The 16773-nt window shown below is 54.4% G+C and overlaps 1 protein-coding gene across 1 annotated transcript; it reads right to left on the bottom strand.

The window, feature by feature from the left end:
• Positions 1-5015: 5015 nt before the first annotated feature.
• Positions 5016-16267, bottom strand: LOC144109800 (uncharacterized). Its single transcript, XM_077642590.1, has 4 exons — positions 16025-16267; positions 15741-15948; positions 10509-10636; positions 5016-5144 (listed from the first exon to the last, which is right to left on the bottom strand). Exons 1-4 carry the CDS (start codon positions 16265-16267, stop codon positions 5016-5018), a joined length of 708 nt encoding a protein of 235 aa, XP_077498716.1.
• Between the last annotated feature and the right edge of the window lie 506 nt (positions 16268-16773).

Below are 16773 nucleotides of genomic sequence, written 5' to 3'. Positions count from 1 at the left end.
TATTTACATATCTATAAATACCGAGCTGGTATTTTGCTTTTTTGATCCAGCATTGTGATGCTGTTGGTGGTAGTATCTCGCGTCAGTTGATGTCAAAACAACTTTGAACGAAGCTTTTTTTTCTGTATGGAATAAAGTATTCCATGCAAAGACAGTTTGCACAGTTTAGCGAAATGCGCTAAACGCCAGAGACTGGGGGCACCTTTGTGTTGAAAAAAAGCTAGCAGTTTACGTCATTTCGCGTGCATGTAACCTGGGAGACGGAACTCTTTAAAAATACGCAACACACCTCTGAGAGTCCATGGCTTTTTAATTCAGAGGCAACTTGGGCAAAATACGCTTTCGCGAGGAATTTAGTATTTTCTGGTACACCTGCAAGTGGGCAAGCGAAAGAAAAACAGTAATGAACTGTTACACAAACGACAGACGACCAACGTCCTCATGAACATGGCATGTGTCGGGGCATATGACACCCCACCCCGCTGAATGAAAAGGTGCTCAACGTTCAGTGAATGCATTCCTTTAAAATGAAAAATCGTTCTTAACATTGCGGTTGCATTCCTTTGAGTACGTTGTCCAGCTATGCATTTTGCAACGAGAGTTGGTACACAGATGTTGCTCCAGCGCTTTTTTGCTTTCTCTGGTCCTGCTGGAAAAGAAACCCGCCGCGTACTCCAAAGCAGGAATTACACTAAGAAACATATTCATTTTTGAACGCATTTAAAGATGAAAGGAAGGTGGTAGTTACAAATAGGATCTTGCAGGCCAAGCTGCTTATTACGTCCAGAGTTCTCGTAACGTCGTGCATTTTCGCTTGCGCAGAGTACGAACGGCATCACTTCGAGTGAACTGTACATGCTTTCTCGGCGCACTGGTTGTGCATTTATTCGCCGCCGTGCCAGCCACAGGCCAAGCACGTCTAGTCGAAGCTGTGGCATTGCAATGGACCGCTCTACAGTATAGCGAGTGCCGGGGAGACGAGGAGACAACGAGGGAATAGCCGCATTTTCTTTTTTTAACGGAACAGCTTCAAGGGGCTCGTGTCGCAGAAAAGCCAGTGTCGTCGGCGTCGGCCGTGAGCGCAAAATTCCTCCTTCTACTCCTCCTACTCCTCGCAATGTACGCCACTGCCCCAACAAAATTGAAGAAGGAAATGGCGTAGTAACTGTCTCGCATAAGTCGGTGGACACCCAAACCGCACCGTAACAGGTTTGACCTCTGGCTCATTTGAAAGCTAAAATCAGCGCCGCCCGCTCGTCTCGTTCGGGCGCAGTGGGGCCGTGCGGGCACACAGGAATCACGCGGTGAGCGGCGAACAGCGCAGCTCACATCCAAAGCGCGTTCACCATGAAGCTTGCGGCTTGCTGCCCATTCGTTACGCACAGAAGCTATGCTGGCGTTCGTGGCATCGGGTTTTTCGAGAACGATGTGGCGACAAACTAAGACTGCAACTTGAATCCCGCGCATTTTGGCAAAGCACCTGGAAGCGCTTCTACGTGGTTTGCCACTACGCGCGTCCGTTTCACGTAGGTAGCAGCGACTTGTCTAACAGGCAAGGCGTCGCGCCGAACGGGCGATGGCGTTCCGTGGACTCCCTAGCAGTGCTGCAACAAGCTGTCGCTTTCCACTCTTAAAGGCGAAGCTTAAGCTTCATCCAATTTTTGTAGCGGGAGCTACACTAGGCTACCAGTCGACCAATTTCACGGTACATGGGAGAGGACAGTTGTGCGCATGCGCCGCTGCCATGGTAACCGAAGAGGAGCAAATTGCGGCGTGCATTTCGCCGTCGCTGCGCACCCGCTCCACCGTCAAAGCCGAGCATGACGTCACACGGATAAGCAGTTGTGCGCATGCGCCGATACCATGGTAACCAGAGAGACCCCACAGCTGAGCCGCATTCTTCGCCGCCGCCTTCCGCACACCGCTCTATCACCCGAACCACGCGTCGCGTGCTCAGGATTGCGTATAAAAGGCAGAGATGTAGTGGGCGTCTGTATCACAACGTTTTACATGCACGCAGAGAAGGAGAGTCCAGCCGTTGCTATACGGCGGTATAGACAAGAGAAGATTAACTCTTCCGATCCCGATGTCGTCTGGAAGTTGGCTTGAACTAAATAACACTATAAGTCTTTGTGCACGTGAAACAGGGTATTACCGCAGTCAGATATCTCTCTTCGATTGCGGAGAACAATGGTGAAGCCAGCTGTGTTCGGCTTCTGGAAAGCGGCATTATCATCTAAGGAGTCTACGTGGTACCGGGAACATCTGTCAAGCAGATGATTGGTGTGGTCGCCACCTGTAGACCAGCCTACGGCTCTATTTCACAATTGTATGTGAGTGACTGTGTATGAATGAGAAGTTTGACTTTAATTTAGTTTTGGCCCCTCGCGTCCACACTACATAATGGGGAACTACAATAGAGCTTGTATATTAAAGAGGCTCTACCAAATCGAAATACTGTATTGACAAAATTGCCCCGCCGCGGTGGTTCAGTGGTAAGGGCGCTCGACTACTGATCCGGAGTTCCCGGGTTCGAACCCGACCGCGGCGGCTGCGTTTTTATGGAGGAAAAACGCTAAGGCGCCCGTGTGCTGTGCGATGTCAGTGCACGTTAAAGATCCCCAGGTGGTCGAACTTATTCCGGAGCCCTCCACTACGGCACCTATTCTTCCTTTCTTCATTCACTGCCTCCTATATATCCCTTCCCTTACGGTGCGGTTCAGGTGTCCAAAGATATATGAGACAGATACTGCGCAATTTCCTTTCCCAAAAAAAAACAATTATTATTATTATTATTGACAAAATTGAGACCGCTGCATGCTACTTCACAGATCATCGGGCAGTCTTCGTTTCTGTAAAGCAAAATGAATAAATTTGTGTATACCCAATGTCGCTCATCTCTAAACATACAGTGACCACAACAAGCTCAGACAGGCAAACATACCTCTCGCTACGTATATCGGCATAGCTGAGCTAAGCCACTGCCAATTTTTCTAGAATTTTGTTGTAGCGAGAGAACGGCACCTCAAAATGGCGAGAGGGAAATCCAGAGAGGGTGAATGTGCGGTGCCGCGCGTAGCTGGACGTGAGGGTAGTAAGTGGGTTTTATTAAAATAATAATAAAAAGTAAGAAGATTTTTACTAGCCCGGCATATGCCATCGATACTGAAGCACCTAAGCTGGGGCAGCGGAAATAAAGGATAGCAGGCAGAATAGAGAAATGAAATGAAAGAGGTGAAGGGACAAGAGAGGAGAGGGGGAGAGGTAAGATACACAAACTATTTACACAATAACAAATGTGTCAAGGTTGTGCGCGTGATTAGTTCATGATGGAACAATAAAAACACAAGCACACAACAGTATGTTGACTACAGCTGGAGGGGGGCGTCCAGTTGTTAATCGTTTAAAATAGAGCTCGCGGAGTGTTCGGTCACTGCGTGTAACTACCTGACGGAGAACAGACAGGACGTCAAGCCTGTTTATTCGAGGAACGCACAGAGGCTCAAGAAGGTTCGCTCACGGGTGCGCGCACTGCCCTGCTGGGACTGAGTAATAATAATAATTGGTTTTGGGGGAAAGGAAATGGCGCAGTATCTGTCTTGTATATCATTGGACACCTGGTGGTAGTGGCGTTTTATTAAAATAATAGAAAAAAGGACGGAAAACATTTTTGTCTAGCCCCGGCATCTGCCATCGGTACTGAAGCAACTGAGCTGGGGCAGCGGAAATAAAGGATAGCAGGCAGAATGGAGAAATGAAATGAAAGAGGTGAGGGGACAGGAAAAGAGGATCGGGGGAGAAGTTATATGTACAAACTATTTACACAATAAGAATGTGTCCAGGTTGCGCGCGTGATTAGTTCATTTTAGAGGAATTAAATCACACACGCGCACAACACTGTGTTGGCTACACCTGGAATAAGGTGTCCAGTTATTAATCGTTCAAGGTAGAACTAGCGGAGCGTTCGGTCACTGAGTGTAACTACCTGACGGAAAATAGACGGAACGTCAAGCCCGTATGTTTCAGGAATGCACAGAGGCTCAGCAAAGTTCGCTCACGAGTGCGCGCACTGCTCTGCGGCCACAATAGCGTCTTGATGGAGTCTAGTAGTCTGCCCTGCACCCTATAGGCCGCGAGCATATCGCGACGAGCATCGGCGAACACGGCACAGTTAAGGAGCAGGTGTTCTAGTTTTTCCACTGCACCTCATCCGTCACACACATCACTGGTCGCGATTCCGTGACGCTCCCGTCGTTCCCCAGGCCACATGCAGCCAACGCAAGCGCGAAGGATCATTACATGTTGAGACCGTGTAAGTGCGCGACAGCCGGTGATACTGTCGACGCGCTAACCTCCTGCGATGCGTGGATCGGGGTGCTGCTTTCGGAGAGGGTCGTGGATGGCCGCACGCACGTCCTCCAGCGGAAGGGGCAGATCGCTGGCAGGTAGTTGGTGTGCAGCCGTCGCGAGGTCATCAGCTTCTTCGTTGCCGGCGATGCCGCAGTGACCGGGCACCCACTGTGCACGCACGGCACAACCTCTGCGCGAGGCGCTCGATGCGCGAGCGAATTTCCCGCACTAGTGGGGTACCGCGGCCGTTAGGTTGCAGGCGGCTGAGGGCGGCGCGGGAGTCGCACAGCAGAGCACTCCTGGGCGGCGGAGGGTCGAGGGTGAGCAGCAGATCCAGCCCGATCCGGATCCCCATCAACTGTGCCGTGCTGGAGGAGCCCAGGAAGGTTGGGTGTTGCTGGCTGTGCAGTCGCACGGCGGGGATAGCAGCCGCCGCTGCAAGGGAGCAGCTGTCGCCGGCCACTGAGCCGTCGGTGTGCACGAGGAGATGGTCCTGGAGCTCTTCGTGTATGACGGCTCTGTCAAAAGAGCTGCAACTGGGGCTAGTTGGAAATGCGTCAATGCATTTGGTAGAATCGGGCTCTCGCTTGGAGTGTGGCACGAAGAGATTACCCGAAGTCGAGGGCGCTTCGGCGTCTGGCAGGGGTGCGCAGCACGGAAGCGCACTACGGGGAGTAGCGACCCCGCGTATCCAAAGCTCCTGGGTTGGACCCAGACACGACAAACGAGGCTGCAGTAGTAGACGAGCCCGACACGCTCGATAGGAGGGCTTTCGGGCCCGAGGATGACCAAACCTAAATTGGTACAAGAGCAGTCTCTGGTGTGGGGGTCCACCAGTTGTCGAGTTGGCTCCAACTTATGGGACTTGCTTCTTGGGAAGTGGTCTGGCCCCGGCCTATTCCGTGTATGGCTGGGGGGGAAACTCTTGTGGCAGACCGAAAACTTCTTCACAGTTGCTCTGATGGATCAGCGATAAGTTCCGCCGTCAACAACGTTAAATCCACATCGTGCGGTACAAGCCCATTTGTGGCCCTTTTTTTACGCAGGAGTGCATTGAACTCGGCCTCACACAGTGTTGGGACTTGAAGGCGCAAGCTCCTTTTCCAAGCCATGCACCCTGAGAAGCCGAGCACCAGGCCGAGGAATGGCTTGTACCCATTTTGAGGAAAGCAGTGGGTAACTGGCCGACAGCGGGAGTCGAACCCACCACCTCCCGTAGCCGAGGCGGGTGCAATACCACGAGGCCACGGCTGCGGAAATGCATGTATGAGGGACGCCCCGTTGTGATGCAATACATTCATCACATCTCCCACAGAATAAGGAAGACAGCGAACAAGTACGGAGTTGAGGTCGTTTTTTCAGCTCCCAATAAGCTCATTGGAATGTGCAAGAAGGAAAACGAGAATGAAGACTACAAAAAGAAACCTGGGTGCAACGTCAAACACGACATCACCTATGTAGAGTGTGAAGAAAACGTCATTTACAGCATTCCACTTAGCTGTCAACCAACCTACATAGGGCAAACAGGTAGATCCCTGAACAAGAGGATCAGAGAGCACGAAAGATTATGTGAGCAAGTAGCAAAATTCGGAAATCTGGCAACACATTGCACACACTGCAAATGCATCCCGATGCTAAAAAACACCAAGGTAATAGGTCGGGCCAGAAACACAAGGGAACGCGAAATTATCGAATCTTTCGCTAAGCATGTTGCTCCAGATAACCAATGCGTCAGCTCCCCTTCGGTGATGCTAGGGAAAACTGAATTAAACTACCCCAGGAATAGTAATCTTCGGCTGTTGTAAAGTCAAGCGTTGATATTTTATTATTATATAATTTTCATTTATATCGCTCTTGTCAGCGTCGTGTGCTCTTCCCTCTTCTGTGTATGTTTTGGCGTTAATATGTGTATATATTCATGCTTTTTCAGAGAGTAAACAGTTGTTAGAAGGCGCTTGTCTTGTATGTTCGTCCATTTTCGTATTTTGGTAGCGCTCGCCAATACCTACAAGGACGGTTCTGGCCAGCTGCTGCACAGCACAGAGGGGTGTGCTCCGCTTTCCCGCAATGCCCACGATCTGAAGCTGTACATCTGAGGCAGCAGGCAAGGGCGCGTAGGAGCCGTAGGGGGTGGGCCTTGTGTCAATTGCTCATACTCGAGCAGCGTCGCGGGTGCGAGCGCATACGCTGCAGCAGCGAGCCGCCGTCCGGCGCGCGGTGAAGCTGGTCGATGTGATTCAGTGCCCTGCGCGCTGCTTGGACCTCAAGTGGCCACGCGCCTGCCCCGGCCAACGTTGCGGCGCACTGCGAGTTTTTGGGCAGACCTTGGCACACGCCCAGAGACTTGCGGTGCTGGAGCTCGAGTTTCTTCCAGCACGGCTTGCGAACCGTGACGAGCGGCAGCGCATAGAGCACCGCCCCGAAAGCTGCGGCATTGTATAGCCGCAGCGCGGCTTGCTGGGAGATGCCCAGGCCTCGAGCGGTGAGCTTGTGCACGGCGGCGGTGATCCTCTTCATCTGCAGACAGGCCTTGGTCGCCGCGGCGCGGAAGGAAAGGCGCCAGTCGATGGCCAGGCCAAATTACCGCACCGATTTACACCAAGGAATCGGAGTCCCGTCAAGTGACAGTGGGGCAAAGTGCGCACGCGACCGCGAAACCCAATCCATGGCCACCGATTTGTCCGCGCTCAGCGACAGACCAAGGCCGCGCAAGCTGGCATCGATTGCGGTCAGGGCTCCCAGAAGGCACCCCCGCACGCGGAACGCCTCGCCCGGTGTTCCCCGGCACCACAGCGCTATGTCGTCTGCATATATGGACATGTACACACGTTGTCGGCCACTCGTGGGCATGGACGCAGGCGCCACTAACATGGCCACATTAAACAGAAATGGTGATAGGAGAGAGCCCTGCGGCACGCCCATGTCCACCGGGCGAGACTTGGAGAGCTTACCCCCAACTCTTACGCGCATGGTGCTCCCGCTCAGGAAGCCATGAACGTATCGCAAAAGGCGCCCGCTCACACCGGCCCCCTCAAGCACCGCGAGAATTGGTGCGCGGTGAACGTTGTCAAAAGCGCCCGAGACGTCCAGTAGTAGCAGGAGCGCAACCTGGCCTGCCGCCCTGGCATGCTCCAGCGCTGTAACATCGTCCGATATAGAATCAGCCGTGCACCGCATCCCATGGAAACCCGTCTGCCGCTCGTCAAACAAATCAGCCTCCGCAGCCCGCTCGTTCAGACCCTGCAACGCCATATGCTCCATGAGCTTACCTGCCGCCGATGTTAATGCCACTGGCCGGTATCCGCTCAGCTATAAGTAGGTGGGCGCCCTGCCTTTCAGATGCGACAAACGACCGCGGTTCACAAATCTTCCGGTAGGTCCCCGCGTACCCACACCAGGTTGATCTGCTGCAGGAGGATCTGTCATTGCTGCGCATTGAGGTTTCGCAGCATCTGGTATGTCACCCCGTCCGATCCGGGCGCCGAACGGCGACGGCAGCGCTGCAGCGCATTGTTCAGTTCCGCGGCGGTGAACGGCGCATCACATGGACCTTCCGAGGCGACGGGCGAGGGACTGGCGTCGCTTCTGGGGCTCCCAGGAGCAGCTATGTTAGCTGCGTTTTCGGGGCTGGGCGGCGCGAACCGATCGGCGAACCGCTCTGCTAACTCTTCAAAGCTGAGCCCGCTGGAGATTGCGAGGGCGACCAGCGGTTGACGGTTTGCCTGTTGTTCGGTGATACGCCGCAGGGTGTCAAACAGCCTCCGCGAGCTGACATCTTCCTCCATCCTTTGGCATAGTGAAGCCCACTGCCGGCGGTACAGCTTGGCGTGGCGGCGTGCTGCCGCGTTCAAGCGGTTGTCAACAGTCCAGTCGGCGGCTCTCTCAGTCCCTCGCGTCCGTCGCTCTGCGCGATCTCTCTTCTCGCGCAGATTTAGCAGCTTCATATCTGGTGTGGCCTGCCCTGCCCTTACCTGTGCTCGTTGGGTGGCTGCGAGAGCGCTTCGGAATAGACTTGAAAAGAGAGAAAGAAAAACTTTATTTGGTCCGTTAAGGGTTTAGCGTTCGGTCTTTCAAAGCAGGGTTGGGCCCCTAGTCTAGGGCTCCACTGAGTCGCGCTGCTTCGCTTGCGTGCTGCACCATTGCCCTTAGGGCGGCGAGATAGCAGCTCGTGAGCAGGCTCTCCCACTGCTCCGCACTCGGGGCTTTGTGTTCGTGGAACGTGTAGTTTCGCTTACACTCCCAGGTTATATCGTAAAGCGTGCGGATTGCCCCGCACCACGGGCATGTTCCTATACTGTGTAGGATACATCTTGCTAAGCATATGTAGGTACATGAAAAGAAATCTGCTCCAGTGGCCGCCGCCTCGTCGACCGCCCGCCTAAACGCACTCCAGTTTTTAATGGTGTGGGCACGTTTGGGGCGAGCCTCCAACGCAGTCGGTTCGATTAGGATGGAGGAAAGAACCGAGCCCCAGACACATGGTGACCGGCGCCATGTCGCCTCGATGCCTCTGGATGCGAAGGCAACGTCGATGCAGGAGCCGGTTGTTCCGCGTCGCCGAAAGGTGGGCTCGGCGGTGTTCAAGGGGGTGAGTCCCAGCTCCGTTGCTACGCCGTGCAGGTCGTCTCCACGCGCGGAGTGGCGCGCACTGCCCCACGCACTATGGTCGGCGTTAAAATAACCGCAGATGATTTGGCGCGGGGCACAGCACGAAGACGCAGCACGAAAACAGTGCGTTCCACGCGACAGCTGGACGCACATAAACACTGGCCACCGACTTGTCAACACCACCGACGCGCACTGTCACCACCACGTACTCTTGGGCGTCAGACGTCGCCAGATGTGTGCTAGACGTCCTGCCGCACGTATATCGCGCATCTTGATTTCCCGGGGCGATGAGATGTGTCACAACAAGGCACTGCGGCACGGGTGGATTCCTCGCACGTGGTGGCTGAGTGGTAGCCAATGTAGCCAGGTAGCGGCATCTGTGGCTCCCCGTCATGCGAACGTACGTACGTCTCCTGCAGCGCGATAACTTCCGGCGAATCCTGTGCGAGGCGAACTCGCATTTCGGCGTGCCACGCCGCAAGTGAGCGCACGTTCCACTGCAGGATGGATGGTATGCGGGAGGGAGTCCGGCGGCTAGCCATCATGCTGGCTTATCTGTGCGGGAGTACCCCCTGCTTCTAAACAAGCCCGATGTCCATCGCTGCCCTCCGGGAAAAATGCGCTAAGTCGCCGAACGACAGCTTTAGGCGCGCGATCTCCGCGTCCCGTTCGTCAGGGGGCTGGCCATGAGAAGCGGCCGCAGGCTCGGGCCGCTCTGCACGGGACGCCGGGCAACCGGATCACTGCTGCCGCTGCCGGAGCGGCTGTTGCTTCGGTTGATGATGCTGGGGGTGCTCCCCTGACGGCCTGCATATAAGAAAACGCACGCGACGCCTTCTGATGTTGTTGGGCTGGGGCCGCTGTTTCAGCCTGGACGACGGCTCGGACTACCCGCCTGGACATCTGTGCCATGGATGTGGCCATTAAAGTGGCCGCGTGACGCTCTCGCTGCCAGTGCGGGCACGCTGGGTCAATGGCTACGTGCCGCCCCCCGCAGTTATTGCAGCGGGCCTTACTCGCGCAGGTACCAGGCTCGTGCGGCCCGCCGCAGCGCGTGCATCGGGCAGGAGCACGACACACCTCAGTGGCGTGCCCCAGGCTGGCGCACTTGGCACACTGGAGCGGCCGGCGACGGCAGGGCGGACCGCGAGCCTGCGCTTGAATATGGTGATGAACGCCGGTGGTGTCGGCGCTGCAAAACGGAGAGCGAGTGTGCAGCCCGACAGAGACGCCGATACCATCGGCACCGTTGACTCCGCCTCCAATAGCAGCTCCTCCGGCATCCTGCGCCCGTCCACACTGAAGACCAAGCCGGAGCTTTGGTTCCGAGGAGGAAGCTGCTTGGCGCAGACCGGCACGCCGCGGATGACGGCTGTGGCTAGCAGGAGAGCATCGCTGCTCCCCGCGTCCACAGCCACCACATTCCGCCGCATGTTTACCCGGACGGCGAGGCCGCCCGGACGGGATCCGATCTCCTCGGCCAACTCCAAGCCCTGTTCTCTGGTGAAGGCGGTGCCCCGGTTTGCCGGCCGAAACAGCACCGTCCCCACCAGGCTGGACGGGACCGCCACGGCAGCCGCGACTCGCTCCAGGGCATCTCTCCGACGCCGGTGCGCCTTGGTAGTGATGGTGCCCAATGAAACCAGGCTGGCCCCAGCATCATCAGCGTTCCCGCTGCCTGTGGCGCAGTGTTGCAACGCGCCGTGGAGTTGGGCACGCTCGCTGCCAGCAGACGAGGCCCCAGCCGCAGCCTGGCCTCGTGCGGCGGGATTTGGCGAGGTCGCACCCGGTTTTTTCTGGACGCCGTCGCCCCAGGAGCAACAACAGCAGCGTCAGCAGCAGGCTGGAGGTAGGCTCCATGGAGTTCGTGCTGGGCAGGCCCTGCTCCTTCGTGTGTGAAGAGAGAGGGAACAGTGACGATGAGGGGCGGGGAGGCATTGAGCTTCCCACTTGGCCACCGCAATGTCCCAGATGGTTTCCGTGTCCCTCTCCTCCGCGGACCCCGTTGGTCGTCGCAGACTTTTCCATCGGTGTACACATGTTCTCCTCGGCTACAGGTGTCTGCGATGAGCCCGCAGCAGCAGCATCAGGGGGAGAGGGCGTCACAGCCGGTTCCCCAGGAGTAGCAATGGCGGCAGAAAGCGCAGGGGTGGCCAGAAATGGCGGAGAGGGAGCCGCCATGGAGTCCTGCGTCTGGTGAGCAAGCGCCATGGCGTCCCTCAAGGCTCGAACGCATGGGTCCGCCGGCGACACGCCCAATGTCCCGATGACGGACTCCGAGGTTCTCCGAGGTGGTGATGAGCGCCGCCGTCAGGCACCTCACCGTGTCCCGCAGATCAGCGATCTCGACCTGCATTCGGCGAATGGTGCTGGACGACCTTGCTCTGGATGGCGTTCTTCTCCGTGATCGTGAGCGCGAGCGGCCTGCCTTGCGTTGCTCATTGTCACCGCCAAACGCAGGCCGTCGCTCGTGCACGGTGTCTGTTGCCTCGATGGGGAGACCCCGCAGCGCCGCGAAGCCTTGGTCCCAGCGTCCGAAGGAGCGGAGAGCTAAAAAACACGTCCGCCCGCTTCGAGCGCCCGCCGAAGAATCGTCGTTTGACGCCTGAACCGCGCTGTTAAGGAACGGATAGAGGGTAGTGAAAGAAGAAAGGAAGAAAGGTGCCGTAGTGGAGGTCTCCGGAATAATTTCGACCACCTGGTGATCTTTAACGTGCACTGACATCGCACAGCACACGGGCGCCTGAGCGTATGTCCTCCATAAAAACGCAGCCACCGAGGTCCGGTTCGAACCCGGGAACCCGGGCGTGAGTAATAATATAATTAGTATTAGGGGGAAGGAAATGGCGCAGTATCTGTCTCATATATCGTTGGACACGTAACGATAAGGGGAAAAGTGGTTTTGAGCACGTAAAATCACAGAGAAAAAAAATTAGTTGTGGTTGAGCCTAGTTAGAGAGCGAAAGCTGGGGTGTATCAGGTAAGTAGACGCGGCTTGCCCTCTAACGTTTAGTGAGTTCCGCACACTGGATAGGCAACACGCCCACCCTGCCAGGTCTTGGTTAAATTAATGGTTGATCGCGAGAGATTGGCCATAATAATCGTTGGTTTTTGGGGAAAGGAAATGGTGCAGTATCTGTCTCATATATCAGCGGACACCTGAACCGTGCCGTAAGGGAAGGGATAAAGGAGGGAGTGAAAGAAGAAAGAGGTGCCGTAGTGGAGGGCTCCGGAATAATTTCGGCCACCTGAGTATCTTTAGAGTGCTCTGACATCGCACAGCACACGGGCGTCTGAGCGTCTTGCCTCCATAAAAACGCAGCCACCTCGGTCGGGTTCGAACCCGGGAAACCGGGAGGTTCGTCGCCGAATGAACGCTGCGTACTATTGCTCCAGTGGCGCGTGTCTGCCACAACGTTGTGAGCGCTGATGCATGCAGCCCACATCTCTCTACCCATCGCCACTTCAAAGCGCGATTGAGGCGTCCACTGCCCCAGGGAGCCAGTTATGCGCATTTCTCTCAGAGAGTTTTAGTTGGGCGGGTTTACGGCCAGCGGAGCGGAGCGGGCCAGCGGGGACGCCACGCGCATGCGCACAACGCTGAGGAAGCGAGCGGGTTTACGCAGCGGCGCTTACGTCCGCTGGGTGGCCTTTCCCAGCGGATCGTACGCGTCGCGTGAGCGTCTCCCAGCGCGCGCGGGCGTGTATGGATAATTCAACATGGCGGCCTGCTACACAGACGCATCGCCGACTGCGCCGACCGCGGCGCAGGCCCGTTTGCAAGCGAAGAAGTCACGTAAGTGCTACACCGCGCAGGAAGACCTCTAAGAAAGAGCTTTAGTTGGGCGGCTTTACGGCCAGCGGAGCGGAGCGGGCCAGCGGGGACGCCACTGCGCATGCGCACAACGCTGAGGAAGCGAGCGGGTTTACGCAGCGGCGCTTACGTCCGCTGGGCGGCCTTTCCCAGCGGAGCGTACGCGTCGCGTGAGCGTCTCCCAGCGCGCGCGGGCGTGTATGGGTAATTCAACATGGCAGCCTGCTACACAGACGCATCGCCGACTGCGCCGACCGCGGCGCAGGCCCGTATGCAAGCGAAGAAGTCGCGTAAGTGCTACACCGCGCAGGAAGACCTCTGTCTGCTACGCGAAGTTGCAGCGACGAGGCCATTTGGGGATGACATCAAGTGGATGACTGTAATCGCAAATGTAAAGCAAGCGATAAGCCGCGAGCTTACAGTACGCGGTGTGAAAGACCGAATCGATCTCCTCATAGGATATTGGAGGCAACAAGACGCAAGAAACCTGAAGAAGTGAGTTTTGTTGTTTTTTACAGGAAAAACGGTCATGCGCTCTGGTGCACTTGTTTTTGTGACGTGCATGTTGTGCATTCAGGTCGGGGACTGAGGAGCAGTACTCCGAGAAGGAACAGATTCTGCAGGACCTGTCGGATTACGCCCGGGCTATAAACTATGAGCCCCGGATAATTCCCCGAAGTGGCGGCAGCGTACTTAGCAGGAAGCGACAAGCAACTACTGACCGCACTACCTCCGTGAAGGGGTCCGTAATGGACACACGGGCAGGTAGCACAACCCTGGTGCAGGCAGCGGAAGGTGACTGCAGCGCTTCTGTCGCGGCGCCTTCTCAGTGTTGCATGCTTGGAGAGATAGCTGGTAAGTCTTGTCACGCGCACGTCCAGTTTCGCACGTTTCGGCTTATGATTTTCGCCGGCTGAAATTTAAAAGTGCATGGAAAACGCGAAAGTTGTGGGTCTTAATCAGGAATATGTCTTTGTACAAATGAAACACTGGACTTCAAGGGCTTCGTCTGTGTCGCATGCATGTTCATACAGCCGAAAAAACGCATTGAGGTGTGTGGGCAGTCTTTGTAAGCCCTACTTCCAAGACGGCTAGCCTCAGTGTTTAACTTGTATTCATGTGGGGTTAAGCAATTGTAATTATGGTTCTGTAATTATTAAGTGGGCTCACTTAATACTCGGCTGCTGAGGCTTGGAAGAATTAATAGGCGAGCTAGAGTGTACGAGTGTGCTTATTTTAATGGGATCGAGTCGCAGGAAAAAATGCTGTCAGGATGACTGCTATCATTTTGCCTCTCCTTTTTCTTGCACATTAGAGCCAGAATCTCCTGCTGCTCCGCTCCTTTTAAGCACGATTGGGCAAAATCCTCCGGATACGCCACCTCCGGCTGATACTGCTGCTTATGGAGAGGCCGAGCAGCCAGAGGCAGATGGACGAGAAGGTTCGCCCTGAACAGGTGGCCTTCAGCAGCAGCACCATGACCCCGCAGGGCAATTCCACCAGCAGACAAGTGGATCAGCCAGAGGGCCGCACCAGTCTTCAGCTGGGCGACAGCTTCTGCCTGTCACTACAGGCAAGACATGAAGGAATATTTTTCCACTGCGTGTACAGTCGGTGACAAAAATCTCTGGACGGCTCGGATAGAAATTTATGAACATAGCTGCCGTCTATGTTAGCAATCGTATCATTCCGCTACCACAGAGTACAAAATGCGAGTTTGTCTTTGCCTTGCACAAGTGTGGTCTTGATGTAGCGGCTAGTAAGAGAGAAATTGGCGTTTGTCGTTCACACATTCTGGCGACTTTCGTTCCCGACTGTGCATGGCAGAATGACGTATATAGAAATGACGTCGTTATTACGGTTTCTGCAGTTAGCACACAGGATACACTAGAAGTGAAACTCTGTTGACTGAAATCATAATGAAAATGTCACACAAGCAGAAACACAGGAATTGTAATATTTTTACTGTTCTTGCTACACAATTTTTTCCATTTTATGCATGTTCATATTGTAATACACATTGCATACAAACAAGCTGAGCTCAGCTGCACTTGTAGCATGCCAACTCATTATGGCTGGTCGAAAAACACTATGGCAGCTGTTTTGCTCCAGTGGATGCACTTCCTTGAAATAAAGATCGAACTAACCCTGTCTGCCTGTCTTTGCAGGAATCCGAGGACTACAGAACTTAGGACTTCAGCTGCTCACAATGCGCGAGGCTGATGAGTACGAACTACGCCAGAGGGAGATTCAAAATAAAAAAGAAAAGATTGCTATTGAAAAACAAAAAGCGGACAATAAAACACGGCGCATCGCTCTAGAGGAGCGGAAATTGGAGCTCGAAGAGCGCAAGCACCAGTTGGAAGTTTCCCGGCATGAAAGAGACAATGAGAAACTGCTTGACAGCATACAGAAAATGTTCAATGCACAACGCAATGAAATGCTTGAATTTTTGAATGGAAATCATACTTAAAATGAATGTCATGAATAAAGCCACCATTTCTGCAACTGTGTGTTACTACAGAGAGGTGAGGTAAGTCTCAAGTTCTGGTGGATCAACGCCAAAGTAGTGCGATACCTGGGCACCATACAAGCAGGTATGACAGTTCGCGAAAAGTGCACTCGCTTTAAATATGCGTGGCAAGTTCTGGAGGCGCAGCTTTTGGTTTTTTTAAAGTCGACAAAGGCGAACAGTCCCGCAATTTTGCCAAACCCCCACTCCACAGCCTGCCTCACACCACTCATTGCCTTGTTGAATTCGCATTGCTCCGGAGTCAGGGACACACCGCCATAGGGCTTCTTCAGCAGAAGTGGTCGCAGTTGATAAGCAGGGTCTCCATAAATGCAATAACTCTGGCTGAACAAGCTTTTCTAGCTTTGAGTAGACCTTGCTGATCCCGAAGTTACCTGAAAGAGTAAAAATAAATTGTACATTAAGATGTAACGGGGCTGCTCGTTATTTACTCACCAGCATCGTGTTTGCTGCCGGGATAGGACCCATCCAACTGGCAAATGATCCCGTTAGGGCACATTATCGATTGGTACTTCAAAGCATTGAAGCGCTTGTGGCCACTGAAATAAACTTTTTGATCTCTTGATGGCCGGCATATCGCCCGTGCGGTGCCGTCGATGAACGCCCAGCAATTAGTCAGAGGGGCACGTTTAGCATGAATGGCCTGAAGAATGAGCAAATGTGTTAGAAATGTCGACACACGAACTTCTGACCCTAAATATTTTGTATTTGCGACTTACCTGCGAGAATTTCTCAAGCGTGTTCAGGTTCAGCCACTTGTGATTATTGAAGTCGTCCAGCAAGTGGAAGAAGCACTCGTCGACGTGCCGGAGAACTTCGTTTGTCAGGGACGATAGCGCTGAGCTGTGCCGCCCGAAAAGGTCCTCGAGGTCGCGCAGGCGGTTCGGATAAGCCAGCCGTCGAAGGGTTATACACAGAGCCTCGTCCCCAGGAACTGACACTTTCTGCAGAGTTACCACCATTTCGGGAATGCGCAAAGCCGACTGCAGTTTGCGTAAATCGTCCTTTTCGAAACTAAAATACATCCTGAAGACGCCACTGTCCATAGCATCAATGTTGATAAGTCCACGAACTGACAGCGGGTCACGCCGTGTTTCACCAAACACCTCTAGGCACAGCAGATCTTCAATCTCGGACCATTTTAGTCGAGAAAGAAGCAGCGGGTCCTGCAGTATGCTCTTCAGCGTCGTGCAAGCAGCTGTAGCTGTAAGCAGCAACAACCCGGAGAAACAAAAAAAGCAGCTTCTTTGGTGGCTGCGGCTTGACTGCACTGTTTCAGTGCTCAACACTTTTTCTAACATCAACACTATTATAAAGCAATGTTGCAAGTGTGATTCATATTCTTATCACGCTAACTCCAATTTTGCCCACTAGACGGGGCAACGGAGCGCTCTGCTATCACGCTTACTCCACTTTTGACCACTAGATGGGGCAGCAGAACGCTCCGCTAGAGCCGCTGAGGGTTCCG

The sequence above is a fragment of the Amblyomma americanum genome, chromosome 11 (genome assembly GCF_052857255.1).
Source record: "Amblyomma americanum isolate KBUSLIRL-KWMA chromosome 11, ASM5285725v1, whole genome shotgun sequence".
NCBI lineage: Eukaryota > Metazoa > Arthropoda > Arachnida > Ixodida > Ixodidae > Amblyomma > Amblyomma americanum.
This window is presented reverse-complemented; position numbering and strand designations above follow the sequence as displayed.